Raw genomic sequence first — 13402 nt, forward strand, 5'->3', positions numbered from 1 at the left:
TTACTTGACTGAGGATTGAAGCAGTGACCTCATACAGTAGAGACAATCGCTGAGCCATCGTACACGTGTGTTGATTACTATGCAATGGTCCCGAGTTTGATTCTTGGTGCTAGTTTCAGGAAATGTTAACGTCCCACTTGAAACGATGATGAGAAATGAGAAAACATCATAAACTTACTTGCTTGCGGATTGAAGCAGAGATCTCACATATTTGAGCCACTATGGCCCATTGAGAAGTTCAGTTTTTTGATTACTATGTCATGGTCCCGAGTTCGATTTTTTGTGTGTGTGTGTGTGTTAGTTTAAGAAATGTTGAGTTTAACGTCCCCTTGAAACGATGATGAAAAATGATAGGAGGAAACATGAACTTACTTCGTTGTGGATTGAAGCGCTGAGCCGTCGTACTCCATTCAGTGCGAACAGTTTCGCGTATGAAAAGAAGACGAGCAGATTATGTTACATTACACATTTCAGTGCGAGCAGTTTACACTAGGTTTATGTTTCATATAGAAAGATAGAAGATCTGCGTTGTCATCTTTTTACTTCGTGTGCAACTTTGACCTTGAAGAAAACCTTGTTGACTCAGTGCTAGCATTGACGTATACACACAATCTTATTGTTTAGTTGGCTGTATTTAGAGATGAATCAGACATGTAAGGTTGCTGGTTCGAATCTAGTTGTGTTCGCTGTAACTCAGGGTCTGAGCGATACTTACCGAAATTTTTCCAGTGTTGCCAACACTATCAGAATGAATCGATTCATTTAGTCGGAGCAGTTTCGTGACGAAAACGGAATTTTGTTTTGCACACAAAAATTTTTTCTGAAACAGAATTTTGTTTGTACATAAAAATTTTTTTTCTGAAACAGAATTTTGTTTGTACATAAAAATTTTCTGAAACAGTTTTTGTTTTGTACACACAAAAAAATTTTCTGAAACAGAATTTTGTTTTCGTACACAAAAATTTTTTCTGAAAACATTTTTTTTTCGTACACAAAAATTTTCTGAATCAGTTTTTTTTTCGTACACAAAAAATTTTCTGAAACAAAAATTTAGTTTGATTTTTTTTTCGCAAAACATTGATTTATTTTATCGGTAAACTGATTCAGAAAAAAGAAATTGAAATCGCAGTACAGGAAAAAGAATTTGATTTTAGGATGTGAAATAAAAACACAGAATCATGTTTTTGTACATTTATTTTTAGCATGTGAAATAGAATACAGAATTTCTTTTTTCTTCAAAGGAAGACGTGTCCGTGACGGGTACAAATTCTGTAAAGAGAAAATAAAACATATGAATATACATGGTAATATTTATTTTGTTTCCTGTGAAAGAAGAAAAACAGATTATTAACATCGAACTAACTGATCAAGAGAGAGTGACGTGAGAAAAGAAACGCAAATGTGACGTACCTGAATTCCTTTTTTTTTTCTCCACGGGTTTCTGCAAGGTGATGTCATCTGAGTTTTTGTCTTCGCTGTGGCCTTGTTGAAGCATGTCCCGTGTTGCGTTGATTCTTTGCCCCGTCTTTGGGAGGTGATGTTGGTGGGATTAGGGGAAAATATGGCTGTTATTCTGTTCTGGCTTTTTTATACCCATAGGGCAATGTCTCGTATGTGTCTGGTATTAATCGGCGTTTTTTATAGTTGAAACTGTACTTCTTTTCTTCAGGTTTTGTGACAAGATGATGATCGTGGGTTCTGTAAATTTTGTGCGGCGTGCTAATGGAGATTTTTTCACTCGATTGATTTATGATCATTTGCTCCAGACTATTGAAATTTAACTTTTGACTTGCAGTATAATTGAGTGTGAATCCACGAATTTTGCATACATAACTGGTTGATTTCGTGTCGGGGTTGTAGATTTCCAAGGCGTACTGTTTTGGGCCACCAGACACGAATTTTTTAATGTATGCTTTTGGTCCAATTGATTCAAGTTCATTTGACATTGAACCAAGAAATACTTCTGGTTCTATTGTGGGCTGTGATGGTCGCTGCGTGAATATCACTGAATCTGTATCGAAATATAATACTCTTTCTTGCAGAAGTTCTAAATATTTGTAGAGTTCCAGACGAGCTTGACACGTTGTAAATGCTCCAAGGACAACATTAGCATTGTGATTTTGTACTGGAACATCATCTTCATACTGCCAATAAAGGTATAACATCGAATCGTTAACAGGTAAAATTTGGTTGACTTTTATGTCTGGAGCAGTTAATTTTTGATACAGTTCTTTGGGGTCGTTAATGATGGTCGTTTGGCTGAAATTGTCTCTTATAGCGAGTCGTCCCCAGAAGGCATTCAAACAGAGCTTTGCAAGACTACGACGTGCTGAATTTGTCATTATATTTGCTGCATCTAAAGTTATGCCTTCCCGTTGTTGTACCACTTGGATATACTGCTGCTTTTCTTCTTCGGTGACGCAATTGGCAGGCCAACCAGAAGCTTCCAGCTTAGATTTCAAAAATGTATTAATGTATTCGCTGAATAATCCGCCAGTCTTGGTTTCTGGATCATATACGGTGATGTCGTAATCCCAAATTTCGTAAATTTCAATGACTTGATACCCAAGTTCAATGGCTTTTTGAATTTCATAGGACACCCATGTTCCTGTTAGACTTCGTTCACTGTCCGAATGTGTACATTCAGAATCTTGATTTAATGCTGTGGCACAGGCAGCACAAAGTGGAAACAACAACTTCTTATTTGAGCGAAATGGCAGCACTGGATGAAACACATTTCTGCTAGGCAAAATCTTCAACTTGACCAATCCGTTGACATCTTGGATGTCGGGCATTTCTGGATCTCCCTCTAGATATATTCGTGGGTGCCCTATTGGATACCGTCCACATTTATTCACATAAGGATACAGGGAAACGATATCCAAGAATTTTATTTCTTCGCCTTCATTTTCATTTGCGACGTGATACAATTTAATGGCATTAACACGGCCACCATAGAAGCTGTCTCTTGGATTTAATGGTGTCTTATTAGTATAAGGATGTGTGCTTAAAGAAGAGGCCAATGCTGGATTGGATTTTAACACTTGACGAAATTCACATTCCCACATTTCATGTACTTTATATCCCATGGATCGTAATAATTTCATTTTACGCTGTGTTCTCTCGTAGCGATAGTTCATTGTTTCTTCTCATAAATGGGTTGATCACGGCCTGTAGGGACACATAGAGTACAGCCGTGGAATCTGCACCCTTCAAATTCATACACGTGTTCCTCTTTAGTGTCGGGATCTTTGTAGTAACCGTCCAGATGAAAACCAGCAACATAAACTTCTTTTCCTCTCGCAGCATGTTGAATTGAATGACCCTCTTTTTCTTCCATGTAGGCAAGCCACTGCAAAGCAATCCGTGACTGATTGTTTCTGTGACGATATCCACGTGCAGGGAGAATGCTAATAGTATTAGGTTTTAAGAAATTTCGTCGAAATACTAAATTGCACGCACTCGCCAAAGTGATAGCCTCCAGGAAAGGATTAACGTGAGTTTCTTGTTCAAAAGTGGTCATGAAAGATATACAAGCCATTCGAAGTACGTTTTTCAGGAAATGTTATCGTCCCACTTGAAACGATGATGAGAAATGAGAAAACATCATAAACTTACTTGCTTGCGGATTGAAGCAGAGACCTCACACATCAGAAAAAAACGCTGAGGCACCATGCCAACTTCAGTGCAAGCAATTTTTGCGTATGAAAAAAGAACATGAACAGATTATGTTACATTACTACACATTTCTGCTCGTTGTTACGCATAGAAGCTTGTTATTGTGAAATTGCAGAATCTGCTTATACTATATCAGCATTTTTTTCTCAGCTGACGGACTTTTAAAGCTCAACTTTACATTTATGTCAAAGACAGTTTCGTAACATATCGATGAGTGTTACATTTTTCAATCAAGTTTAAGAAAAATGAATCACATTTTAGATGTGGTAATTTGAATGTCGTAAGAAACTAACGAGTCAACGGTATGATGTCATTATCAAAATTGCGATACTAGATGTCGTAACGATTGATGTGTAAGGAGAAAAAACGTGAATAATGTCACAACCAATCAGATTGCTTCTTACATCACGTTTCGGCTCATGATACATGATGAAAGCTGTGTTTTCATTGGTTCTCCGTGATGTCATTGATTCATTTTCCTCGTTTCTGATTGGCTGATAGTGTTGTCACTTTATAGTTGAACCGTTTCAGACCTAAATAAAATTCTTAATTTCATTTTTGAAGTTCTACTTCCACGAAGATCTTGAATGAACGTAGGTGTACCTCTTGTGTCAGCGTGACTTTACTCCGTTCCTTGAATTTGAGGTAAGTATCAACCGCGTTTTCTTAATATCAATGGAGTGCTTTTGCATAAGGATAACATTGTTATCACTGTTTTTATTTTAACATGAAATATTTAGCAAATGGAAGAATAACCCTCACTTACTTGACCGGGGATCCCGCACATTAGAAGTAGGCGCGAGAAAATTGTTGATTTTGGTTTAGCGTCCCTTCAGTAGTGGGGTGCTAGGAATACAGCTTAATGTTGAATTTGAGCGCATACTGGGTGTTGAACCCGGGCCAGAGTTGCGTAACGCTAACCACTTAGCTCAGTTTCTGAAAGTAAACAAAGAAACTACGCACGAATTTGTTCCCTACAACGTGAGACGTGGACTTGCAGTTTAATGTGGGATCTGATCTCCCGCCGAGAAACGAATTCGAGTCTTTCTTGCCTTAGCTCGAGAAAAGCAAGCGCATGAGATTTTGTTTTCGTTTCATGTTCGTCATATGTTTTAAAGTTCAGTGTCAGAGGAAAAAATGCTTACTACAATGATTCTTTCAGCACAGTTAGAAAAACAATTTCATTCATTCTTTTTTATCACTACAGAAACTTAGGTCATTTACATGTTGATGTTGGTCCGGGTTTGATTTCCAGTATGACGACAATAAAAATTTTAACAGTAAAACTATTTGAGATATGATCATTCTTTTAGGATTAATCGTGTAGTCATTTTGATAATGTAGTGATCTCTGAATTCAATTTTAATTCGTGCTTTTTTTTCTCTCTCGTTTTAGATATTTGTTTTCTTTGCCTATTCCTTTTTTGCTTACCTTACCTTTCTTCCCTATTTGAATATGGCTACTTCTGGCTTTACTGTCTTGCGAGAAATCAATAGACATTATCGGCGTTTTAATCTTGAAGGACGAATGCTGGAAATTCAAATTAATGCTCCGACCAGTGGCACCGATATTGTGGAGTGGGTTCAGGCCTCCTTTCAACAGATGTTGGATTACTTATTGGAAAACGTCGACGAATCATCGATGGTTGGATTATCGATTTTATCCCACGATGAGAAGAACAAGCCATTTTATTTATCTTTCCGGCATGCAAGTAATTTGACACTGGAGACTTTATGGGCTTCCTTTGATCGCATCCTTCAAAGTAACGATAGTTTTCTCATGAACGAACCGTTCATTGTCCATTTTCATCATGTGGATGTGCCCCGTGGATTTGGATTGGTGCGTCGAGGTCTTTTATCAAACGACGAATTATTAAAGTGCAAGAAAGGCATTTTACGTGTAAAAAACACCGACAAGAAATGTTTAGCGTATGCAATTGTGATTGCTATTGGCCTAAAGAAATATAAGGATACAAATAAAAAAGTTTACGATCAATATCGCAAACAGAGCAAGTGTGTCGTTCTCCCTGACGTACATGAACTTTTGTCCAGATCATCAGTGAATTTAGACCATGGGGGATCTGTGGAAGAATTACGAAAATTGCAACGCTACTTAACCGATTATAAACTTACCGTATACACCAGTTTTTCCGGAGAAGATATTCTGTATGAAGGGCCTGGTGGCGAAGACAAGATTCCAATCAATTTAATGTGCATCAATTCTCATTATGACATCATCACGTCATTAACGGCCGTTTTTTCTACCAACTATTACTGTGCTGCATGCCACAAAAAATATGATCATCTTAATAGACACGTTAAGAACTGTTCGGCCATGTGTGAAAAATGTTTGCAGAAACCGCCATGCAGTAAGACCAATACGGAGAAGCAGTGTCCAGAATGCAATCGTGAATTTTATGGTGAAACATGTTATACAAATCATCTGACTGTACCATATCATAAGGGCCAACCAATATGCAAGATGGTGAAACAGTGTGCCAAATGTCTACGCATTTATTCGTTTGTCCGTACAGGGGAAAGAAAACATGATTGTACTGATTATTTTTGTAATGTGTGCCATAAACACGTTACGTCTACCCACCAATGCTACATGAAGCCTGATACGACTCAATTAAAACCTGGAGTTCCATCAGTGTTACATGCCAAGAAAGCTATGATTGTCTTCTATGATATCGAAGCCACACAGGATACTTTCTTCGATGAAGACACGTTCATTCATAAGCCCAATTTACTGGTGGCCCAACAAGTATGTTACAACTGTGTTCAAGATGAGGATATACATCATCCGTGTGAAGTTTGTGGACAGCGAGAACATATTTTTCAAGATGATCCGATCAATGCCTTTCTTGCGTATTTACGTCAACCACGACCCAACATCAAACTTATTGTATCTTTGGCACATAACTGTAAGGGATATGATGGTCATTTTATTCTTAAATCTTTAGTGGAAGAACATGAATTGAAACCTACTTTGATCTTGAACGGAGCAAAAATTTTAAGCATGAAAGTGAATCACTTATCATTTATTGACTCCTTAAATTTCATGCCAATGGCTTTAAGTAAATTATCCAAGGCATTTCATTTACCAGCGACCAAAGGATATTTTCCACACTTTTTTAATACTGCTGCAAATCAAACGTATGTGGGAAAATTACCGGACATCCATTATTATGGTGCAGATGAAATGAAAGTGGATGAACGAGAAAAATTCATGACATGGTACAACGAACACCAGAACGATACGTTTATTTTCCAAGAAGAATTGGTAAACTATTGTGTCCAGGACGTCAACGTACTTCGAATGGCTTGTATATCTTTCATGACCACTTTTGAACAAGAAACTCACGTTAATCCTTTCCTGGAGGCTATCACTTTGGCGAGTGCGTGCAATTTAGTATTTCGACGAAATTTCTTAAAACCTAATACTATTAGCATTCTCCCTGCACGTGGATATCGTCACAGAAACAATCAGTCACGGATTGCTTTGCAGTGGCTTGCCTACATGGAAGAAAAAGAGGGTCATTCAATTCAACATGCTGCGAGAGGAAAAGAAGTTTATGTTGCTGGTTTTCATCTGGACGGTTACTACAAAGATCCCGACACTAAAGAGGAACACGTGTATGAATTTGAAGGGTGCAGATTCCACGGCTGTACTCTATGTGTCCCTACAGGCCGTGATCAACCCATTTATGAGAAGAAACAATGAACTATCGCTACGAGAGAACACAGCGTAAAATGAAATTATTACGATCCATGGGATATAAAGTACATGAAATGTGGGAATGTGAATTTCGTCAAGTGTTAAAATCCAATCCAGCATTGGCCTCTTCTTTAAGCACACATCCTTATACTAATAAGACACCATTAAATCCAAGAGACAGCTTCTATGGTGGCCGTGTTAATGCCATTAAATTGTATCACGTCGCAAATGAAAATGAAGGCGAAGAAATAAAATTCTTGGATATCGTTTCCCTGTATCCTTATGTGAATAAATGTGGACGGTATCCAATAGGGCACCCACGAATATATCTAGAGGGAGATCCAGAAATGCCCGACATCCAAGATGTCAACGGATTGGTCAAGTTGAAGATTTTGCCTAGCAGAAATGTGTTTCATCCAGTGCTGCCATTTCGCTCAAATAAGAAGTTGTTGTTTCCACTTTGTGCTGCCTGTGCCACAGCATTAAATCAAGATTCTGAATGTACACATTCGGACAGTGAACGAAGTCTAACAGGAACATGGGTGTCCTATGAAATTCAAAAAGCCATTGAACTTGGGTATCAAGTCATTGAAATTTACGAAATTTGGGATTACGACATCACCGTATATGATCCAGAAACCAAGACTGGCGGATTATTCAGCGAATACATTAATACATTTTTGAAATCTAAGCTGGAAGCTTCTGGTTGGCCTGCCAATTGCGTCACCGAAGAAGAAAAGCAGCAGTATATCCAAGTGGTACAACAACGGGAAGGCATAACTTTAGATGCAGCAAATATAATGACAAATTCAGCACGTCGTAGTCTTGCAAAGCTCTGTTTGAATGCCTTCTGGGGACGACTCGCTATAAGAGACAATTTCAGCCAAACGACCATCATTAACGACCCCAAAGAACTGTATCAAAAATTAACTGCTCCAGACATAAAAGTCAACCAAATTTTACCTGTTAACGATTCGATGTTATACCTTTATTGGCAGTATGAAGATGATGTTCCAGTACAAAATCACAATGCTAATGTTGTCCTTGGAGCATTTACAACGTGTCAAGCTCGTCTGGAACTCTACAAATATTTAGAACTTCTGCAAGAAAGAGTATTATATTTCGATACAGATTCAGTGATATTCACGCAGCGACCATCACAGCCCACAATAGAACCAGAAGTATTTCTTGGTTCAATGTCAAATGAACTTGAATCAATTGGACCAAAAGCATACATTAAAAAATTCGTGTCTGGTGGCCCAAAACAGTACGCCTTGGAAATCTACAACCCCGACACGAAATCAACCAGTTATGTATGCAAAATTCGTGGATTCACACTCAATTATACTGCAAGTCAAAAGTTAAATTTCAATAGTCTGGAGCAAATGATCATAAATCAATCGAGTGAAAAAATCTCCATTAGCACGCCGCACAAAATTTACAGAACCCACGATCATCATCTTGTCACAAAACCTGAAGAAAAGAAGTACAGTTTCAACTATAAAAAACGCCGATTAATACCAGACACATACGAGACATTGCCCTATGGGTATAAAAAAGCCAGAACAGAATAACAGCCATATTTTCCCCTAATCCCACCAACATCACCTCCCAAAGACGGGGCAAAGAATCAACGCAACACGGGACATGCTTCAACAAGGCCACAGCGAAGACAAAAACTCAGATGACATCACCTTGCAGAAACCCGTGGAGAAAAAAAAAGGAATTCAGGTACGTCACATTTGCGTTTCTTTTCTCACCTCACTCTCTCTTGATCAGTTAGTTCGATGTTAATAATCTGTTTTTCTTCTTTCACAGGAAACAAAATAAATATTACCATGTATATTCATATGTTTTACTTTCTCTTTACAGAATTTGTACCCGTCACGGACACGTCTTCCTTTGAAGAAAAAAGAAATTCTGTATTCTATTTCACATGCTAAAAATAAATGTACAAAAACATGATTCTGTGTTTTTATTTCACATCCTAAAATCAAATTCTTTTTCCTGTACTGCGATTTCAATTTCTTTTTTCTGAATCAGTTTACCGATAAAATAAATCAATGTTTTGCGAAAAAAAATCAAACTAAATTTTTGTTTCAGAAAATTTTTTGTGTACGAAAAAAAAAAACTGATTCAGAAAATTTTTGTGTACGAAAAAAAAAATGTTTTCAGAAAAATTTTTTGTGTACGAAAACAAAATTCTGTTTCAGAAAATTTTTTTGTGTGTACAAAACAAAAACTGTTTCAGAAAATTTTTATGTACAAACAAAATTCTGTTTCAGAAAAAAAATTTTTATGTACAAACAAAATTCTGTTTCAGAAAAAATTTTTGTGTGCAAAACAAAATTCCGTTTTCGTCACGAAACTGCTCCGACTAAATGAATCGATTCATTCTGATAGTGTTGGCAACACTGGAAAAATTTCGGTAAGTATCGCTCAGACCCTGAGTTACAGCGAACACAACTAGATTCGAACCAGCAACCTTACATGTCTGATTCATCTCTAAATACAGCCAACTAAACAATAAGATTGTGTGTATACGTCAATGCTAGCACTGAGTCAACAAGGTTTTCTTCAAGGTCAAAGTTGCACACGAAGTAAAAAGATGACAACGCAGATCTTCTATCTTTCTATATGAAACATAAACCTAGAATTTGTACATAAACCTAGAATTTGTACATAAACCTAGAATTTGTACATAAACCTAGAACAATAAGATTGTGTGTATACGTCAATGCTAGCACTGAGTCAACAAGGTTTTCTTCAAGGTCAAAGTTGCACACGAAGTAAAAAGATGACAACGCAGATCTTCTATCTTTCTATATGAAACAAAACTGCTCGCACTGAAATGTGTAATGTAACATAATCTGCTCGTCTTCTTTTCATACGCGAAACTGTTCGCACTGAATGGAGTACGACGGCTCAGCGCTTCAATCCACAACGAAGTAAGTTCATGTTTCCTCCTATCATTTTTCATCATCGTTTCAAGGGGACGTTAAACTCAACATTTCTTAAACTAACACACACACACAAAAAAAAATCGAACTCGGGACCATGACATAGTAATCAAAAAACTGAACTTCTCAATGGGCCATAGTGGCTCAAATATGTGAGATCTCTGCTTCAATCCGCAAGCAAGTAAGTTTATGATGTTTTCTCATTTCTCATCATCGTTTCAAGTGGGACGTTAACATTTCCTGAAACTAGCACCAAGAATCAAACTCGGGACCATTGCATAGTAATCAACACACGTGTACGATGGCTCAGCGATTGTCTCTACTGTATGAGGTCACTGCTTCAATCCTCAGTCAAGTAAGTTCATGTTTCGGTCTATCACCGTTTTCGCGGGGACGTTAAATTCAACATTTCCAAGAATCAAACTCGGGACGATTGCAAGGTTCACTCCTAAAGCGGAACAAAATGCACCCTAAAAGGGAACGAGGTGGACCACCCAAATTTTGTAGTAATATATATTAGGGTTCAGTACTATGATACCAAATGTTTAAATTTGGCAATTTCTAAAACTTAAGGGGCGGGCCAAGGTACCATTCCCGGGGTGCACATATGTACTTATGTTTCATAATAGGGAATGGACTCCTATACATGGCCATATAACCATATAAGGTAATAGGATCTCATCCAAGGAAATAAATTAGGTCAAAACCAAGCACGTGGTACAACGTATTGCTTACGTTTATATTTTGGCAATTTTATACCCCTAAAAGGGAACGAGATAGACCACCGAAATTTATAGTGATCTATATTAGGGTTCTATACTATTATACCAAATGTTTAAATTGGGCAATTTCCAAAATTTAAGGGGTGGGCCAAGGCACTCCTGCCGGGGTGCACAAATGTACCTATGTCTTACAATAGGAAATAAACACCTGTATACACCCATATAAGGGACCCCATCCAAGGGAATAAAATGAGCCAAAAACCAAACATGTGGTTGTACTAAAATTTTGGCAATTTTGTACCCCTAAAAGGAAACGAAGTGGTCCACCCAAATTTATAGTAATACATACTAGGGTTCTATACTATTGTACCAAAATGTTTAAATTGGGCAATTTCCAAAAATTGAAGGGGTGGGCCAAGGCACTCCTGCCGGGGTGCACAAATGTACCTATGTCTTACAATAGGAAATAAACACTTGTATACACCCATATAAGGTAATAGGACCTCATCCAAGGGAATAAAAATGAACCAAAAAAAAAAAACATGTGGTTGTACTAAAATTTTGGCAATTTTGTACCCCTAAAAGGGAACGAGGTGGACCACCCAAATTTATAGTAATACATACTAGGGTTCTATACTATAATACCCAATGTTGAAATTGGGCAATTTCCAAAATTGAAGGGGTGGGCCAAGGTACACCTCCCAAAAATTTAAAGGGGTGCATTAATATACCCATGTTTTATGAAAGGTAATGAATCCCTGTATATGCACATATAACCATATAGGATAATAATACCTCATCAAAGGGGATAAATTAGGTCAAAAAACCCCGAAATTTGAATTTTTGGCAATTTTTTACCCATAAAAGGGAACGACATAGACACCCAATACTGATAGAGGTACATACTGTGGTCCTAGGCTACCACACCCAATTTTTAGATTTGGCAATTTCCAAAATTTAAGGGGTGGTCCTATGTACCCATGCCAAAATGTAGAGGGGTGGTCCTAAGTACCCCTAGGTCATTGACACGGGCCAGGGACCATGGGTCCTGGGGGGTGGTCCTATGTACCCCTGCCAAATTTTAGGGGGTGGTCCTAGGTACCCCTAGGTCATTGACCCGGCCAGGGACCATGGGTCCTGAGGCAGGGACCCAGGGGCCAAAAAGTTTCCTATAGTCAGGCCCTTACTACTACCATTGTAACCATATGTGTTTTTTTAGCTTGATATCAAGCTAGACTTGCCCATTTTGATTCCGATATCCCGCTAAACAGTAGGAGCCCAAAAATTGGTATTAGAGCAACTAATTAGCCCATAAATAGCCCATAATTCTGGCGTTTGAATTTTTTCAATCGGACTGTTGTGACCATATGAAGAGTTCTAGCTTGATATCAAGCTAGACTCGCCCATTTTGATTCCGATTTCCCACTAGAGAGTAGGAGCCTAAAATTTGGGATTAGAGCAACAAATTAGCCCATAAATGGCCCCAAATTCTGAGATATGTTCCGGTCGTTTGAGTATTGGTGGTTGGTCTAACTTGACACACGTAGATATTTGGACTATGCCAAGAAAATAATACTTTTGAATGTATATCCTTATGATGTAAAACAATAATTGTGATACACAATACAGTTAAGAAGTCGTGCCTATATTTTTAATCTACATATAAAATACATTCGCCATCCCTGAGAATTTTTCGCAATGTATTTAATAGAGAAACGTTAGCATGATATTCTTTGTCATAGCAGAGAAGGAAACTTCTTTGATTTTGCGACAGTAAAAGCAGAGGAAAATAGAAGTAGTTAAAACTGCTTCCTCTTACCTTCCATAAGTATATACAAGGAATATTAATTGAAGTATTTGTGAAACTGTGTCACATGAAAGTTGGTCACTTGCCTCTTGTGCACTTGAGAACGTGTTGTTGCCACAAATAGGTCCCCTTTTGGATCACGAAAACAATGTCTTTTTGTTAACGTAATACATATTCTTCAGATATGAAGAAACAAACTTTACAAACAATAAACGGGTTAATATTCGAGTCAATGCTTTATATAGAATGATGATTAATTATTAATATATATGATAAATGGCATACAAAGAAGAAAGGAGCTACCAGAAGACAGATTTTTAAAATATTACAAGCATATGAGAATCATAGTTTCCGGGGTGGGGTATTTCCAGCGATTGCACACATGCAACTTAGATATATAATAATAAACTCGTCTTAAGGTAATAAAGAGGTCAGTACCGAAGATAGTCACTTCAGTCATCAAATTACGGTTCATGGTACCTAACTTACTTGCTGAGGTAGAGTATTTCCACCGA

At 37.6% G+C, this 13402-nt stretch overlaps 1 protein-coding gene across 1 annotated transcript in view; it reads right to left on the minus strand.

Annotated features, from left to right (window-relative positions):
• Positions 1-1090: 1090 nt before the first annotated feature.
• LOC145675015 (uncharacterized) overlaps positions 1091-13402 on the minus strand; it is a 39304-nt gene continuing 26992 nt past the window's right edge. Inside the window, exons 2-3 of the mRNA XM_081745404.1 lie at positions 1411-2722; positions 1091-1269 (exon numbers count right to left, since the gene is read on the minus strand). Coding sequence (XP_081601530.1) covers positions 1569-2722 — 1154 coding nt within the window. The 3' untranslated portion in view covers positions 1091-1269; positions 1411-1568. The remainder of the gene's footprint in view (positions 1270-1410; positions 2723-13402) is intronic.

The sequence above is a fragment of the Thermobia domestica genome, chromosome 1 (assembly GCF_964235325.1).
Source record: "Thermobia domestica chromosome 1, izTheDome1.hap1.1, whole genome shotgun sequence".
Lineage (NCBI taxonomy): Eukaryota > Metazoa > Arthropoda > Insecta > Zygentoma > Lepismatidae > Thermobia > Thermobia domestica.